Below are 14,072 nucleotides of genomic sequence, written 5' to 3'. Positions count from 1 at the left end.
TATTCTATGAAATGCCATACAGATGTTAGTAGAGTTTATCTCACTATTGATATATTTATTCTATTTCATAATGAAAAATATCAGTAGCTAACTGGCAGTGTTTGCAGTTCGCTTTGCCAAAGGAAATGGATCCCAGTGAAGGAAAATCTGGGCCTCTCTGCAGGGAAGCTGGCTCTGCAGCTCCCAGAATTTTGGCTCAGTGTCCTGTTCCTTTAAATAACCCTGTCCTGGTAGAAGAAGGTCATCTGTATACTGTAAACTCAGCTGACCTTACCCAGCCTGGGGGAGACCGATGAGGCGACCACCAACCGCCACCACAAACTGCTAGAAGCTGTGCTATGCCCCACAGTTGGCGGACTTGTGGAGCTGAGGCTAGCCACAGCCGCCCAGACTCCGGAAGGCCCACAAGGCCTGTGCCTGTAACTATCCAGCTGCGCACGGTCAGGTGGAGGGAGTCCTTATGCTCTGGCAAAAAATGTAGAATGCAGAACAGTTGTACGTAAGCCACCCTTGTCCTTTATATGCTCAAGATGTAGTGTTGTGGGTAAAAAGCAACTGCACCACCCTTATGAGTGGTAGGAGCACAGTTTTCTAAAAGAAATTATAATCATATATCAATCCTGGGGCACCTGGGTGGCTCAGTCAGTTAAGCCTCTGACTCTTGGTGTTGGCTCGGGTCATGAACTCAGGGTTGTGAGATCGAGCCCAGTATCAGGCCCCACACCGAGTGGGGAGCTGCTTCAGATTCTCTCTCTCTCCCTCTGCCCCTCCCCCCCATGCTGGCTCTTTCTCTCTCTCAAAAGAAAATCATGTATCAATCCTATATATAGAAAAGGGTCTGGTGTGATACACATTAAACCTCATGAGGGGGATTCACTTTCTGGTTTTTTTTTTAATCTGTTTAAAAAATGAGTAATTATATTCATTTTACAACCAAAAAAAGCAATGAAAAAATCCACACCCTTAGCAACACTTTTAACAATCCTAGTAAGGACGGGGCTTAAAAGAGAGCACTGCCTATTGGACAGGGACAGGGACAGGGTGTGTTCTGGACCCAAGGCAGGACACGTGGTCTCAGGCTGTCCTGGGAGGGCTGGTGCCTGCGGATGAGCTACCCCAGGGAGGGCATGTGGTGTGCTCGCTGACCTGCCGGCACCAGGTCTCAGGCCTCCCTAGGGCTCGGCAGCACCCTGTGCAGCTAGCACCTGCCACGCACGTCCCGTTCCCCAGTCTATGCAGCCGGCTCGTATCAGAAGACTGTAGCATTCCTACCCCTCACAGCGCTTTATACCACAAAACCAAGTCTAACACAATCACACTCCTTCACATGGTGATGGAAAACTTGAAACCAAATATCTGGTTTTCACTCAAGAAGAAGTATTTCATTTCATATCATGCAAAACTGGTTGTTTGAATCATCATTGGAATATATGGTTACTCCTAATGTTTTGGGGTTTTTCCCCTGACCGGTGGTAATCAGATAAACCCAAAATGAAAGGGCCATGCTGCAGGGCAGCTGGTCGATGTAAGGTAGTACACAAATATTTAGGACCGAGTATTTGTCCTGTCTGCCCAGTAGGCCCAGTGACTTTGGAAGAATGGAGTTCTGTCTTCCAGCCGAGTCAAAGGCGGAATAAGAAAGAAAGGCCACATAAAATAAGAATGTTTGGTTTCCCCAACCGATAAACAGTTACGAGGTGTCAGTGGAGTGATTATCACAAACATCTCTTCTTTCTTTTGAGAATAGATCGTCCTGGCCTTCTAAACGTGGGACACATTGAAAAAATGCAGGAGGGCATTGTGCACGTGCTCAAACTTCACTTGCAGACCAACCACCCAGACAACACCTTCCTCTTCCCAAAACTCCTTCAAAAAATGGCAGACCTCCGGCAGCTCGTCACAGAGCACGCGCAGCTCGTGCAGGTCATCAAAAAGACGGAGTCTGACGCCGCCCTGCACCCGCTGCTGCAAGAAATCTACAGGGACATGTACTGAGGGCTTGAAAGTGAGACACACAAGCCACGTGCCAAGGACTTCTAAAGTCAACAGCACTACAGATGGGAAACGGGAGCAACGTCGGCTTTGCACAAATTCCACCATTTTCACCTCAGAGAATGGGATGGATGAGCCCTAGGTAACCGGAACCCTAGACCACATTTCCTTCTTTTTCACACCAGTACTTCTGAGAACGTGTGAAGTATTAAAATGCTGGTGACAGGTAGCTGATAGGCAGTTCTTAGAAAATTAAGGGGAATGATGCCCAGCGGTCTGATTTTAACTCACCTGATGTTAATCAATGCAGATTTCTCGATATCACATGAGTAACATAGCGCTGAATTAACTGGTGACCTCGAAATCCGTGGTCTGTCTTTGCCTTTTGCTGCCTTTTGACTGTTGCGCTCCCTTATCGTTTTAAAAACTAATCAGCACTTTTTAACTTTTATAATCCTGTAAATCTAGATGAATCCAAAGGTTAGGTATTTTTAAAAAGCAGCAAAATATTTATTGGGAAGACTCTGATTCTGTTTCTTGAATTTGAAGACAGACAACATGCTGTTTCTTAATCATAGGATTTAAAATTTCAGAGGATTCTTTGATAAGCTATCCGAACGCAGCAGTCGGTTGGTTTTCATTGTGTTCGTGGTTGTGACTTAATAGGGCGGAAGGGCCTGTTTCCAGGTTTGTGTAGAAGATCCCAGAAAGCCGCATCTCAAGACTCCCCCTGGACTCGATGCTCTGCCTGTTTCGAGCTGGCATCTGGAGTCAGCAGGAGCAAGACAAACGGAATGTATGTCAGCTGTCCATCCCTCTGACCTGTTTCCTATCAAATCGGAACCAACCGAGTCAGATTGTTTGGGGGCCATGATAGCGTTTTCGGGGGCAAACTGACAAGTTGTTTGTCAGTGTTCCTCTGGGCCCCATGTGTCAAGGCAGCTCCTTGGCCTTTTCCTGTGTTGCTTTTTAAAATACGCAGCTTTATTTTTTTAACTGTCGGTGGTAGTAGCTGCTCCCAAGGGTGTAGAAGGTGAGGCGAACAGGACTTTGGAGCATGGGCCCCAAGGGACCACGTAGAGAATGAGGGGGACAGGCACAGAGTCCTTCGTGGGGCAGTTTTCCAATTACATAGGGAAGGCGGCTTTCCCAACATCTGAAACATTTGTTTCAGCCTCAAAGATCATTTCTCAACCCCGGTCTGGTTCTGAAAGCGGTGTTGATAGTGGTTTTCGTCCAGAGCATATGGACCTGGAGAGATTCTCTCTTTCTGTCCACCGTGGTACGTAAATGTCCCAGCAGGGGATTTACAGCAGCCCCGCCCTCAAGGCCACCCCGGCCTGAGCCTGCCAGAGCTGGCACCTCCGCAGGGGGCTCACTGGCCACGTGCCCCTGCCTGACCCCCTGCCTCATGGCAGCTCGTAGCACCTGGTTGTGCCTTTGGCGCCCCGCCCCCGTCTCTAGAAAACATGGCTCTAGAAGGTCGCTACTACTTGCTCTGGAAGAATGATTAGGATTGAAATTGATAAAGTTCCCAAGGTCAGCATCATGGAAATTCGACAGGAGAGAGAACGATAAAACTGTGAGGCTTCAACTAGAAAAGGTGAACGTGAAAACGGGCACATCCTCCTCAAAATTAAACCTTAGTGGTAGTTTTCATTTTTATTTTGTTGAGACATCCAATCAAAGGATCTGTTGGAAGCAAATAAAAGTATTTCCACGTATGAATGATACCAGTCCAGAGGTCGTCCAGAGTCAGAGGGCACGCACGTCCACGTGGGCGTTCTTCCCTAAGACAAGGCCCCCTCGGGCCGGTGCCACGTCTTTGTTGCCGCTGGCAACCACTGGCCTCTCTTCTCAGGTGTCCCAGGCAGATGCCATTTGTGGATGTGGCCTCAGAAAGGGACCCTCAAGACCCAGGCTTTCAGAAAAGTCGCTCACTCTGGTTCTGTTTTCATAAAACTTATTTTTAAAAAGCTCCTTGTTTCATGCATTCTGCCACCAAAGTCACGGGTTCTGTAGTGCTAGTGTTAGCCTTTGGCTCTCTTGGGGCCCGGCTGGACTCCCAGCGATGTTCCCGGTGAGGCCACGAAGGAGGATGCAGAGAGCACAGCTCGAAAGTCACTTGAATTCGTTCACTGGTACGGATGGGAAGAAAATCACAGATTCCCGTTCATTTTAAGTAACAGTCACTGACTGCCAAGCAGAATGTTTGGGCCATCTAGTCAAAGATTTCTCAGACCACCGATAGTCAGATACGGACAGATCATTCACCAGTTCAGAATACTGTCGCGTTTCCAGTAAAGGCTTGTTAAAGCGCATTTACTGCCTGCTGCACTTCAGCAGACGTCAGCATGAAGTGGGGTAGATATGACAGAACAGGTTCGAGAAGCCTCAGACCAGAGCACGGAGCCCCTCCTCTGCTGGGGAACTCGGCAGGTGGTGCAGCTTCCCCTCACCACCACCCTGATGCCCTTCAGCAAGTCACTGTTTGTAGCCACAAGTCCCAAATGCCTCAGAGACCACAAAATTACAAACAGCCTTTGTCTGCAGGACTGACAAGGAACGAGTCCTGAACCCAGCAGGCAGCTCCAGCTCAGGAGCCAGCCTGGCCCTCTCTCCCCAGTCCCACAGGGTCCCTCCCCTTCGTCCTCCCGGGCATTTCCAGCTGGGTGTCCCACACGCAGAATCCTGCCCCTGCCACCTTGAGGTCTGCACACACCAGTGGCCATCTTGGGGAAGCCCAGCATCATCAAAACCAGTACGCTGGCAACTGCATCAGCACGAGCGAGAGGCAGGGACAGTTTGGGAATCATCAAAGCGCCAGTGAGCCGCTCCTTTCTTCCCGCCTTGCTCTCGAGTTTCCGTGGCCTTCCTATAACTCTCGGATGAGATGCACTCCAAGCATCTCCCCGAAGAGTAGGTGTACATATGTCAATAAGAATGTGAAGTCCAGGAGAAGAACCTTGGTGCGTGGTGCATTCAGGAATGCTTGTGAGAGCTATCCTTGTTTTAAAGGGACTCTTCATTTTAAGAGCAAGCATGTATCCTTCTGCATTTTGGATGCATTTCTTACACTGGGCCATCTGAAACTCTAAGGCAACGAACAACCTCAAGGATCATGTGGGGGTTCCAGAGACAGGGCAGCATCCTAAGATCTGAGCAGAAGCTCAAGGCTCAAGTAAAATCCTTTGTTTAATGTGCGATAAGTAAACTATTAATTTAGCAACTACTGTTTCCCCAAATCTACAGCATAACAGCTACCTCAATATGATACATCAAAAGGCACAGTTAAAATTAAGGTACACGAAACACTAGGGGTCCTTTTGGAGCATCTATAGTCAGATCATTTATGAATAAGATTCAGAAGTTAAACACCTTTGATTGCACACTGAGAGGCAGAAGGTCATGTGACTTCTTAAAGGCACTTTGGTTGAGCCTCCAAGACACACATGTGCAGAAGTTGCTGCCCCCAGTTTGGGTGAGTTGGAGCATGACCCAGGTCTGGAAGTGGGAACAGTCACCGGCCCCGGTGACCCGCCCTGTGGAGGGCCTCCCCTGCTCCTCCGCTGCACCTGCTGGCCGAGGCAGCCTGCTCAGGGAGAGTCCCTGCCAGATGAAGCTGGAAGCAGATGCCTCCAGGCCGACTTAGTGGGGCGCATCTGGGCCTCCTTGCTGCCTCTGGGCACTTCCTTCCTCGCGCTTCCTTCTTCAAGCCACAGCAGCACCAAGCACATTTGATACCTAGCCACTGCATACATGATGGAGGGTGGTCTTTTGTTTGGTTGTTTCTGTCTCGACCCAGTGGCCACACCCATCTCTGGAATGTCTTGCAAATGCCTGTTTCAAGAGGGGTACACTGTTTTGACCAACCTGCACTGCAGGTGTTCCTTGGGGTGTCACTTAAAGCCTGTCTTTTAAGTCCACAGCAGTGTGTCCATTCAGGACAGCGAGGACATCCCACTCTGTGGAAGTCACCAACTACGATCGGTGCCAGCCACCGAGGGCTTACGGCTTATTAACAAGTGTCCGTGGAATTTTTTTCCCACGTACCCAGTCTTTATAGCACTGGCACAGCCCGGCACCGGGTGACTCCAAAGCCAGGCTCTCTGTACTTGTTCTTCTCCTTTTAAAAAAAAAGTGGCCCAGCTTCTCTTAACTCTTGGTCCAAGCTGATTTATAGGGTTCCCCCTGGGATTAAGGATTCTTGCCAGGCTCCAAAGGTTGAGTCTACATTTTTTGCTGGGATATATATATATGTGCCATTTTAATAGAATTCAGGAAAATGGTCATTGACCCCCAGCCTGTGACACACACCAGAGTTAAGAATAAAGGCAGTGAAACTTCCTCTGACTCAGGATAGAGGAGATCCATTACATTTCTCTGGAAACCACAATGCAAATTAGAGGTGATACTGAAAGTTGAAAAGACAATGAATCCTCATGCATTAGTTTAAAGAACTGCAGAATTCTTTCCATTATGCTGTTTTTGTGGAGTGAGACTCATAAAGGCTGTGGGTGTGGCCCACATATCCAGACAGCAACTGAGAGGCTAGCAGCCTGAGGCCTGGGACACCTTCTCAGGTCTAGCATGGGGCTCTCAGCAGACCATTTGCTTCTGGACATTTCAGTCTGAGACAAAGACCAGTGTCACCGTGTACTGCCCCACCTCGGGAAAACGGGGGTGGGGGGGACGGGGGCCCATATAATGTGGCCCAGCTGAAATACATATAGCCACATCCTTTTGGAATTCCTTGCCCAACAGAGCAGACCAAACTGCACCCATGTTCAATGTCACATCTTGACTGAAGCAATGGAGAACGTCAAGGACTCCAGTGGCCCCCCCTAGCTGTTCATTATTTGCCAAAAAAAAAACAAAACAAAAAAACTAAGAAACTTTTTTTTTTTTTAACATCAGAGATAGGGTTAACACCTGGATCAGGTTTTTTTTTTTATTTAAAATATGTTTGCTAGTTTGGGTCAAATGTGAAGTACTTCCCCAAGTGCTTCTCCGGAGAAGGGAATATACTAGGCTCCTCCTCCCTAACCCTTCTCCCCACACCCAACATCTAAACTTTGCTAATCCTACAAACTGGGGCACCGTGGAGACCAGTGCAGGGACCCGCCCTCCACCATGAGCCCGGAGGTGAGGGCTCTTGGCCCCAGGGGGTCCTCCGGCCTCAGCATGGCCTCCTCAGGGCAGGAAGGTCAAGGTTCGGGCCCTGAAGACAAGTGAGTGACCAATCTTTCCAAAGTAAAATCATTCACTTTTGGAAACTATCTTTTCTTTTTAAAAGCACAGATATCTGTTCTTTTTTTCAGGCCTAAAAAAAAACAAAGGAAAAAAAAAAAGAGTACCTCACAATAGATGAATACCACTCAGTACCCTTTCCAGTAAGGTCACAGTCATTGTGTTTGTCATTTTTCCTACACTGCATGGTAAAATGAACTATGTTAATATCTATATCTTAAATACTGTGATTCAAGTTTAAGAAAAATTTTAGTGTATTTTACTAACTTACAATCGTGCATCTAATAACAAAGATTTGGAATCTTTTGAAATCAGTATTAGTTGACATATACTCTTAGTAGCCTGGCTCATGGAACCTACTGGAAACACAAAGGATGCTGGAATATAAGTGACGTACAGTTGCACATACATGTGCACACACACACAGCTTTTTGTTACCTTCGTCATGAGTCACATGCGAGCACAAGCAAGTCTGTCTTCACCGTCTCTTCTGGCAAGGGGGCCAGAGACCCAGGTCCGGAGTCACTAACTGCTCCCAGCAGTGACCTGCTAAAGACCTGAACTATTCCTGGGTTGTGGGTCACAGTCTCTTCTTCACGGAGTTATTACCTGTGGGTTATTACCAAAGCACTCAGGCAATCCAAAATCTTCGGGTGGCATATTTTGCACCGGTGGTTCTCTGGCAGCCCCCAGATGGCCCAGCCCGAAGCATACAACAGAAACCACAGACCCCGTGAGGCTCCCGTGGGTCGTTCACAGTATCTCAGCAGAACTTCTTGATGTCCACAGGGCCATGGCACCGAGAGTGTCTGACTGACACGTGTCAGAACATCAGATGGATGCAGATTTCCAAAGCAAGACTGAGCTTGGTTTCTTGGTGTGTTTGTTACCACTCTGGTGCCTTATACTCTCCAAGTATTCAGGAGCTGACAGACCCCTTGTCTTCATACTAAACAGGAGCAGTTCCAAAGCAGATCTTTTAGAGCAAGCAGGTTCTGGGGTTCTCTCTCTGGGTCTGGGAGGGGGCATCCATCCAGGGCCTCAGGGAGCAGGGGCGTGCACAGAAGAGCAAATGGAATCTTCCGAGTCACATTAACCGATAGCGGTTCCAAGCAATTAAAAAATGACTATAACTTTAATTTTTTAAAAAAAATCTTCGGTCTTATTCTGTTTCCTGCTAGGAGATTGAATTGATCACATATTTTAATATCCTGAATTTATGGGAATGTACAGGTTTGGAATGTCCTACTGTAAGACTGATGAATGTCAGGAGTTAATTTCAGGGTACAGTGTTGCCTTAATGGTTTTAAAAAATAAAACTATTTTTTAAAATTGGTTGGTGAGTTCTGAGTGATGCCGTGAGATGAACTTTTGGCTTGAAAATCCCCGGCTAGAGCGTCTGCCCTCAGCCCAGGCAGCCCCCGCCCCACTCCCCAGGGGTCTTCCCCTCTGGTCCTTCTGTCCTTCGGTTCGAATGGACCTAGGACAATGTGGCCCCCAAATGACAGCCCTTCGTCTAAAGTAATGTGATGCAGGGGAAGCATCTGAAAATAAAACCCAGTGCGCCCATCAGCCAATAAAAGCTCTTTCTTCATTCTTTCCTCAAATGCATGTCTGCCCCCCGACCCCAGCCCCGGGGGCAGCGTCAGCTGGCCTCCCAGTAGTTACAGGTGAAGACAGAGCCGCTCCGGCCCTGAGAGCCAGCAGACAGAGGCCAACGAGCCGTTCAGTGTGTCCCCCACGGCGAAGGTGGGGGCCACGGGGGCAGGGGAGCCCGCGGGAGGGGTGTCCGTGGGGGAGGAGTGCCCCAGGGCCGCCTACAGTAGCCTGCAGGGCTGGTGCGGGGTCCCCCGTGGAGAGGGGCAAGACAGCACCTCCAGCTGTGAGCCCCTGCGTGAGGAGAGGGAAGGCATGGGAAGAGCACTGCTCTACCTTGGAATGGGACCAGGCCTATAGGGGCCAGAGCTGGAGTCCACAGGCCGGACAGGATGGAAGAGGCTGCACGTGGCAACACCCCAGCCCCCAACCCAAGCCAGATCCAGGATGCCAAGGAGAACATCTGCCTCGCAAATGTTTCCAGGGAAGGATTACTTTTCAAAAAATTAACTGGTTCTTTGGGTATTTAATTATGGATCTAACACATGGTCAAGATTTAAAACATTTTTTCCAAGCACAAGGATGTGAAGTAAAATTCCACTGCCCCCAGGCCCCCCAATCACGCCTGCAGCTCCCCACACACCTCAGGCACCTTCCCACAGGTCACCTCCCTGTGAACCGTCCCAACAAGTGACATCTTCACCACATGAGCACTCACTCCCTAGGATGGGGAAGACAGGAGTCCCCACCCTAGCCGTCCTGCCTCCGCATAAGCACGGAAAGCATGACCCCCCAGCGTGACCAGAGGGCCTCCTCACACTAGACCAGGACAGTGGGCTTTGTCCCTTCACTCCTGTGTCCTCAGGGCCAGGCAGAGTAGCATGTCACCTGGAGGCAATTCCTGGATCCGATGAATCGTGCAAAGGGCACAAAGAGCCTTCCACGTCTGGCCGTGTATAAGCAGGAGCCAGGGGATGACCCTGCAGGAAGGCCTAGAGCCCCAGGTCCAGGAATAGAGCAAAAGGGCCCGCAGGCCCAGCCTCAGCTTCCCTTTGTGCCAGTTCTGAGCCATTTCTCAGTTCCTGCCCTGCAGTCTCAGCATCAAGGAGGCTCTGGACAGGGTTACGTCTGCAGGATATCTGGTCCGAGGTCTGCCTTTTGAGTGCTTTCTCTGCCTGACTCCCGATCACCTTCCTGCTGCAGGCTGGGCCCCAGCCCGTTCCAGCTGCACACGCGGCTCCCACCTGCCCCGGAGCAAGGCAGGGCACGACAGGTCCCAGCTCAGCCCCATCCCTGACCCAGGCTGCAGGTGCTCTGCCAGCCCAGAAGCTCTGTGCTAGGTGCTGATGCCAACCTGGCGCCTGGCCGCACTCATGTCCGAGAGCTAGGCTGGCTGGCTGGCCTCTTTGATGGAGCTTTCCTTTTCTCCAAGTCTTGCCGGATTTCCTGAGGGAAGGCATCCATGTTTTCCTGGACACAGGGGAGGCAAAACCTCTTGGAGTAGAATAAACTGCATTCCTGAAAGAGAATGGGGGAAAGATGGGGGCTAAGTACCACAGAGCGGGGGGTGCAGCTTCTCCCAGAGGCCAGTCCTTCACCCCGTACAGGGCGGCAGTGGGGAGGGGAGGGTGCTATAGGCAGGGGCAGCTGGGGGGTCGTGTTGGCAGGGGCTGGCCAGGGCCAGAACAGCATGAGGGAGGGCAGGGCCCAGGGCCGGCCAGCCTCCTCCGAGAATGCGGTCATCACCTAAGAGAAAAAGACACAAGGGAGGGCCGCCAGGGAGGAGAGAGCAGGTAGGCAAGAGACCCGTGCCAGCCCCTGCAGGCAGTGGGGTATCAGGGGATTCTGAGCATGTGGGAATCACCCAGTGAGATGGGCGAAGGTGTCAGAGAGAACAAGGCAATGCAGGCCCGGGTCAACCCGGGTGAGAGAGCCCGGATGGCGTGGAAAGACTCCGGGGACTGCCATGCTCCATCACGGGGGACATGGAAACAATGAAAAGCTAGAGCCGGGGCCACACCTCAACTGTCAGAGATTCTAGATCCCTCCCCCTGCTGGTTATCACAGCAGTGTGACAGGGGCTTGGTGACCACCGGTGCTGGGCACAGCCCCACAGACCAAAAAGGCCACTGGTGAGTGGCCGGTCTGCGTGGGAGGTCAGATCTGTCCAACCGCGGCCATTCTCCCCTGTGCCCATCCTTTGCCACTCAACTCCTGAGACTCGCTGCCCAGGGGCCTGTCCAAAGACTACTTGCCCAGCCCCTTCTGCAACGGGGTGTGGCCACAGGACTGGGTCTGTGTCACTGGCAGCTCTGTGCCGCCTCCTGGTTGTGCCCCTTGAAGGAACAGGCATGTGCTCCCTGTCTCTTCCGGCGGACAGGAGCGTAGGTATGATGGTGGGAGCTGAGGCAGCTACTGCGGACCCAGAGGATGCTGTGTTTTGAGAATGGCAGTGGCACCACCTGCTCTGGACTCCTTACACATACAAAAAGTAACTGAAGACTGTCGTGATCAGGCCACCGTATTTAGGGGGTCTCTGTTCCAGCAGCTCAGAGTGCGCCTCAGCTAAGACAAGGCTGTCCTTCCTGCGGTTGTCGGAAGAGATCTGTTCCCGTGTAAGAGGGGGGACTCGCCACCAACCGAGCACTTCCTCCAAGAACACTGGAGCTCTCGGATACCATATGGAGCACCCTCTCCTCTGCTCACCAAGTGCAGCCCAAATGTGTACGTGTGGCATTTAAAGGCCTCTCCCCTCCCCCGTGCCCAGCCCCCCTTTCCAGTCTTCATTTCCCAACTGCTTCTCTCCTGCTGGGTCCTCACCAGCCGTCCCATGTCCTCGAATGCAGGCCTCTGCCTTGCTAAGGCTTCGTCACACCCCGTCAAATCTCATCACCCTGACCGTTCGGGGACAGAGGCTGACGTTTAAACCCAGTCTGTGATGCAGCACTCTGGCCTGTACCCTGCCCCCGAGCAGAATGCCCAGGGACCACTGTCCTGCTGCAGGGCTCGGGTTACAGGGGCCGCGCTTCAGCCACACAGCCCCACCTCCACTCACCCCTGCGCTGTCCAACGAGAGGCTCACTAACCTGGTGGCCTGGACCCGCTCAGCCTCCTCAACCGTGTCCTCACCTATCAGATGGGGGCAATACTGCTCTGCACAGCGAGGCCTGGGGCAGGATTGAAGGAAACTACACTGGGAAAACAGGCCCCGAGCACAGGGCCCGACCCACAGCTAATGCTCAAGAAAGCACAGTTCCTTCCTCCGGAAGGTCCCTCCAAGAACAACAGGAAGAAGGTCACCGTCCCATGGAGAGAAGCACAATGGCCGTCGGCATGGCTGGGAGGGGGAGAACTGTCAGCACCCACTCCGCAGCCAACACTGAGACCCTCTGGCTGACCCCAGCTCGCCCCTCTGCCTGTCTGCTCCCCTCTGTTGGCTGGTCCACCCATCCGTAATGAGGTGGACCAGCTGGCCTCCAAGAATCCCCGGGCCCCCCACCATGTGACTGAGAGGGCCCCTAGGATCACTGCCACAAAGAGAGGCTGACGCTCATGCCATCCTCGGGGAAGGCTCACAGGTCACCTTTCCCACGATCATGTGTGGGGTCCCAGCCACAGGGAGGGAGGGAGAGAGGGCGGGGAGGCGGCCCCAGCCCACGCAGCTTACCCACCGGGCCCACGCACACCAGCCGGCTGCATAAACTGCACTTTGAGCCGAGGACCAGGAATCTGTCCTTGTGTGAGGTGAACGGATCCTTCATGACGTAACTCTCCTCCAGGAGGCTGCAGGACAGTAAGTGACACCAGAGGTCAGAACGGCCTGAACTTCTACTAATGGAAGCTCGGAAGCTGCATGGAAGGGACCTCCCCCGGGCCCCCCGCACACCTGGGTGGGTTCATGGGAGGAGGGGCTGGTCCTCCTTGTGCCACCGAGTAGGAACAGAAAGGCAAGCAATCGGGGAGAGGCTGGAACTGAAATCAGAGCTGCTCTCAGCTCTAACAGCGGGGTGGGGAGAACCACTCCTCCCCAACTGCTGCGATGCAAGGCCCCAGACCACCACCTGCCCCGCTGGGATGGGGGCAGGAAGCACAAGGTTCGTCTGCGCTCTCTAAGCCCTTCCCTACAGTCCTAGCACGGTGACACCCACTCCCAAGCCGTGCTCCCACCATGCAGGGAGAACCAGGGCGCCTTACACCCTGCGTAAGGTGCTGGCCTCACCCTGCACATCAAAGGAGACCAACAGGGGTCCGTGATGATGGTGTTCCTGGTCAGCAGAGGAACCCAACCACGAGAAAGCCTTGGCCCCTGCCACCTATATCCCATGTGAGTAACATGCTGGGCGAGCAATGTACTGGTCAGGTTCCCCACGATATGGCATTCAACGGAGGACAAGTTAAAGGTCAAGAGTCAAGCTCCAGAACCCACTGGCTCTACTCAAGGTCGGTTCCGGGCAGATTCATGAGCAGTTGGTCCTTAGGACCCACTTCCCTCAGCGCAAGAGGGCAGGCAGGCTTCCCACTAAGAAAGTACATCCACAGGAACCAGGAGGAACGGCAACAAGGCGCAGCCCCAAATGAGGAGGCTGCCACGGGGCCTTTTATTTCCAGATGTTGAGCTGCTCCAGCCAGAGCCACAGGGCTTCTGCCTCACAGCCGGAGCAGGTGTTGGTCTCTGGGTTGAGTGGGGAGGAAGGGGCTTGGAGGTCCTGGAGGAGCCAGAAGGCCCTTGAGCCTTGCCCTGTGCCTCCGCAGGTCACTCCTGCAGCGTCCAGAGCCTGGGGAGGGATGGGCCTAAAAGACTACGCCCAGGCCCCATGTCAGACTCAGGCTTGGCACGAGCCAAGCAGCTCAGCCAGCGGCCTCTTGGGCCAGGAGCCCAAAAAGTGCGGGGTACTCACATGACAGCGTGGGTGTCAGGGGGCTTCTGTCCCACATAGCTGTATGGCGCTGTCAGGGCACAGAGCTGGCACGTGAACACACCCAGGGGACGGCGCTCTGCCGCCCCCTCCATCTGCAAAGCTCAAGAGACGCGGCACCTTCAGCACCAAGAGCCACGCACGTCTCCAAGCCTCCAACGCACACGCTGCCTGGCCGCGCGCCGCCTGGCTTGGCCCCCGCTGCTTTCCCCAGGCGCCACTTCCGGAGCGTCCCGCCGGCTGCCTCCACGGTTCTCCCTCGCGTGGGGCTCTCGGGAGTCAGAGGATCTACTGTACCCACCCACCTACCACCCACCC

General features: G+C 52.7%; 2 protein-coding genes across 3 annotated transcripts in view; one reads left to right on the top strand and one right to left on the bottom strand.

Annotated features, from left to right (window-relative positions):
* PPARA (peroxisome proliferator activated receptor alpha) overlaps positions 1-8,577 on the top strand; it is a 67,931-nt gene extending 59,354 nt beyond the window's left edge. For both annotated transcript variants that reach the window (XM_025881975.2, XM_073882622.1), the window contains exon 8: positions 1,748-8,577. In XM_025881975.2, coding sequence (XP_025737760.1) covers positions 1,748-1,995 — 248 coding nt within the window. In that variant the 3' untranslated portion in view covers positions 1,996-8,577. The remainder of the gene's footprint in view (positions 1-1,747) is intronic.
* Positions 8,578-9,344: 767 nt separating this feature from the next.
* On the bottom strand, positions 9,345-14,052 carry CDPF1 (cysteine rich DPF motif domain containing 1). The gene is made up of 3 exons (XM_025881843.2): positions 13,737-14,052; positions 12,510-12,621; positions 9,345-10,356 (listed from the first exon to the last, which is right to left on the bottom strand). The coding sequence occupies exons 1-3, from the start codon at positions 13,847-13,849 to the stop codon at positions 10,210-10,212; spliced, it is 372 nt and encodes a 123-aa protein (XP_025737628.1). The 5' UTR covers positions 13,850-14,052; the 3' UTR covers positions 9,345-10,209.
* Between the last annotated feature and the right edge of the window lie 20 nt (positions 14,053-14,072).

The sequence above is a fragment of the Callorhinus ursinus genome, unplaced genomic scaffold (assembly GCF_003265705.2).
Source record: "Callorhinus ursinus isolate GAN/ISIS: 27379988/994484 unplaced genomic scaffold, GSC_fseal_2.0 scaffold48, whole genome shotgun sequence".
In the NCBI taxonomy this organism is placed as follows: Eukaryota; Metazoa; Chordata; class Mammalia; order Carnivora; family Otariidae; genus Callorhinus; species Callorhinus ursinus.
The sequence above is the reverse complement of the archived record's forward strand: the minus strand, read 5'-3'. Positions and strand labels throughout refer to the sequence as shown.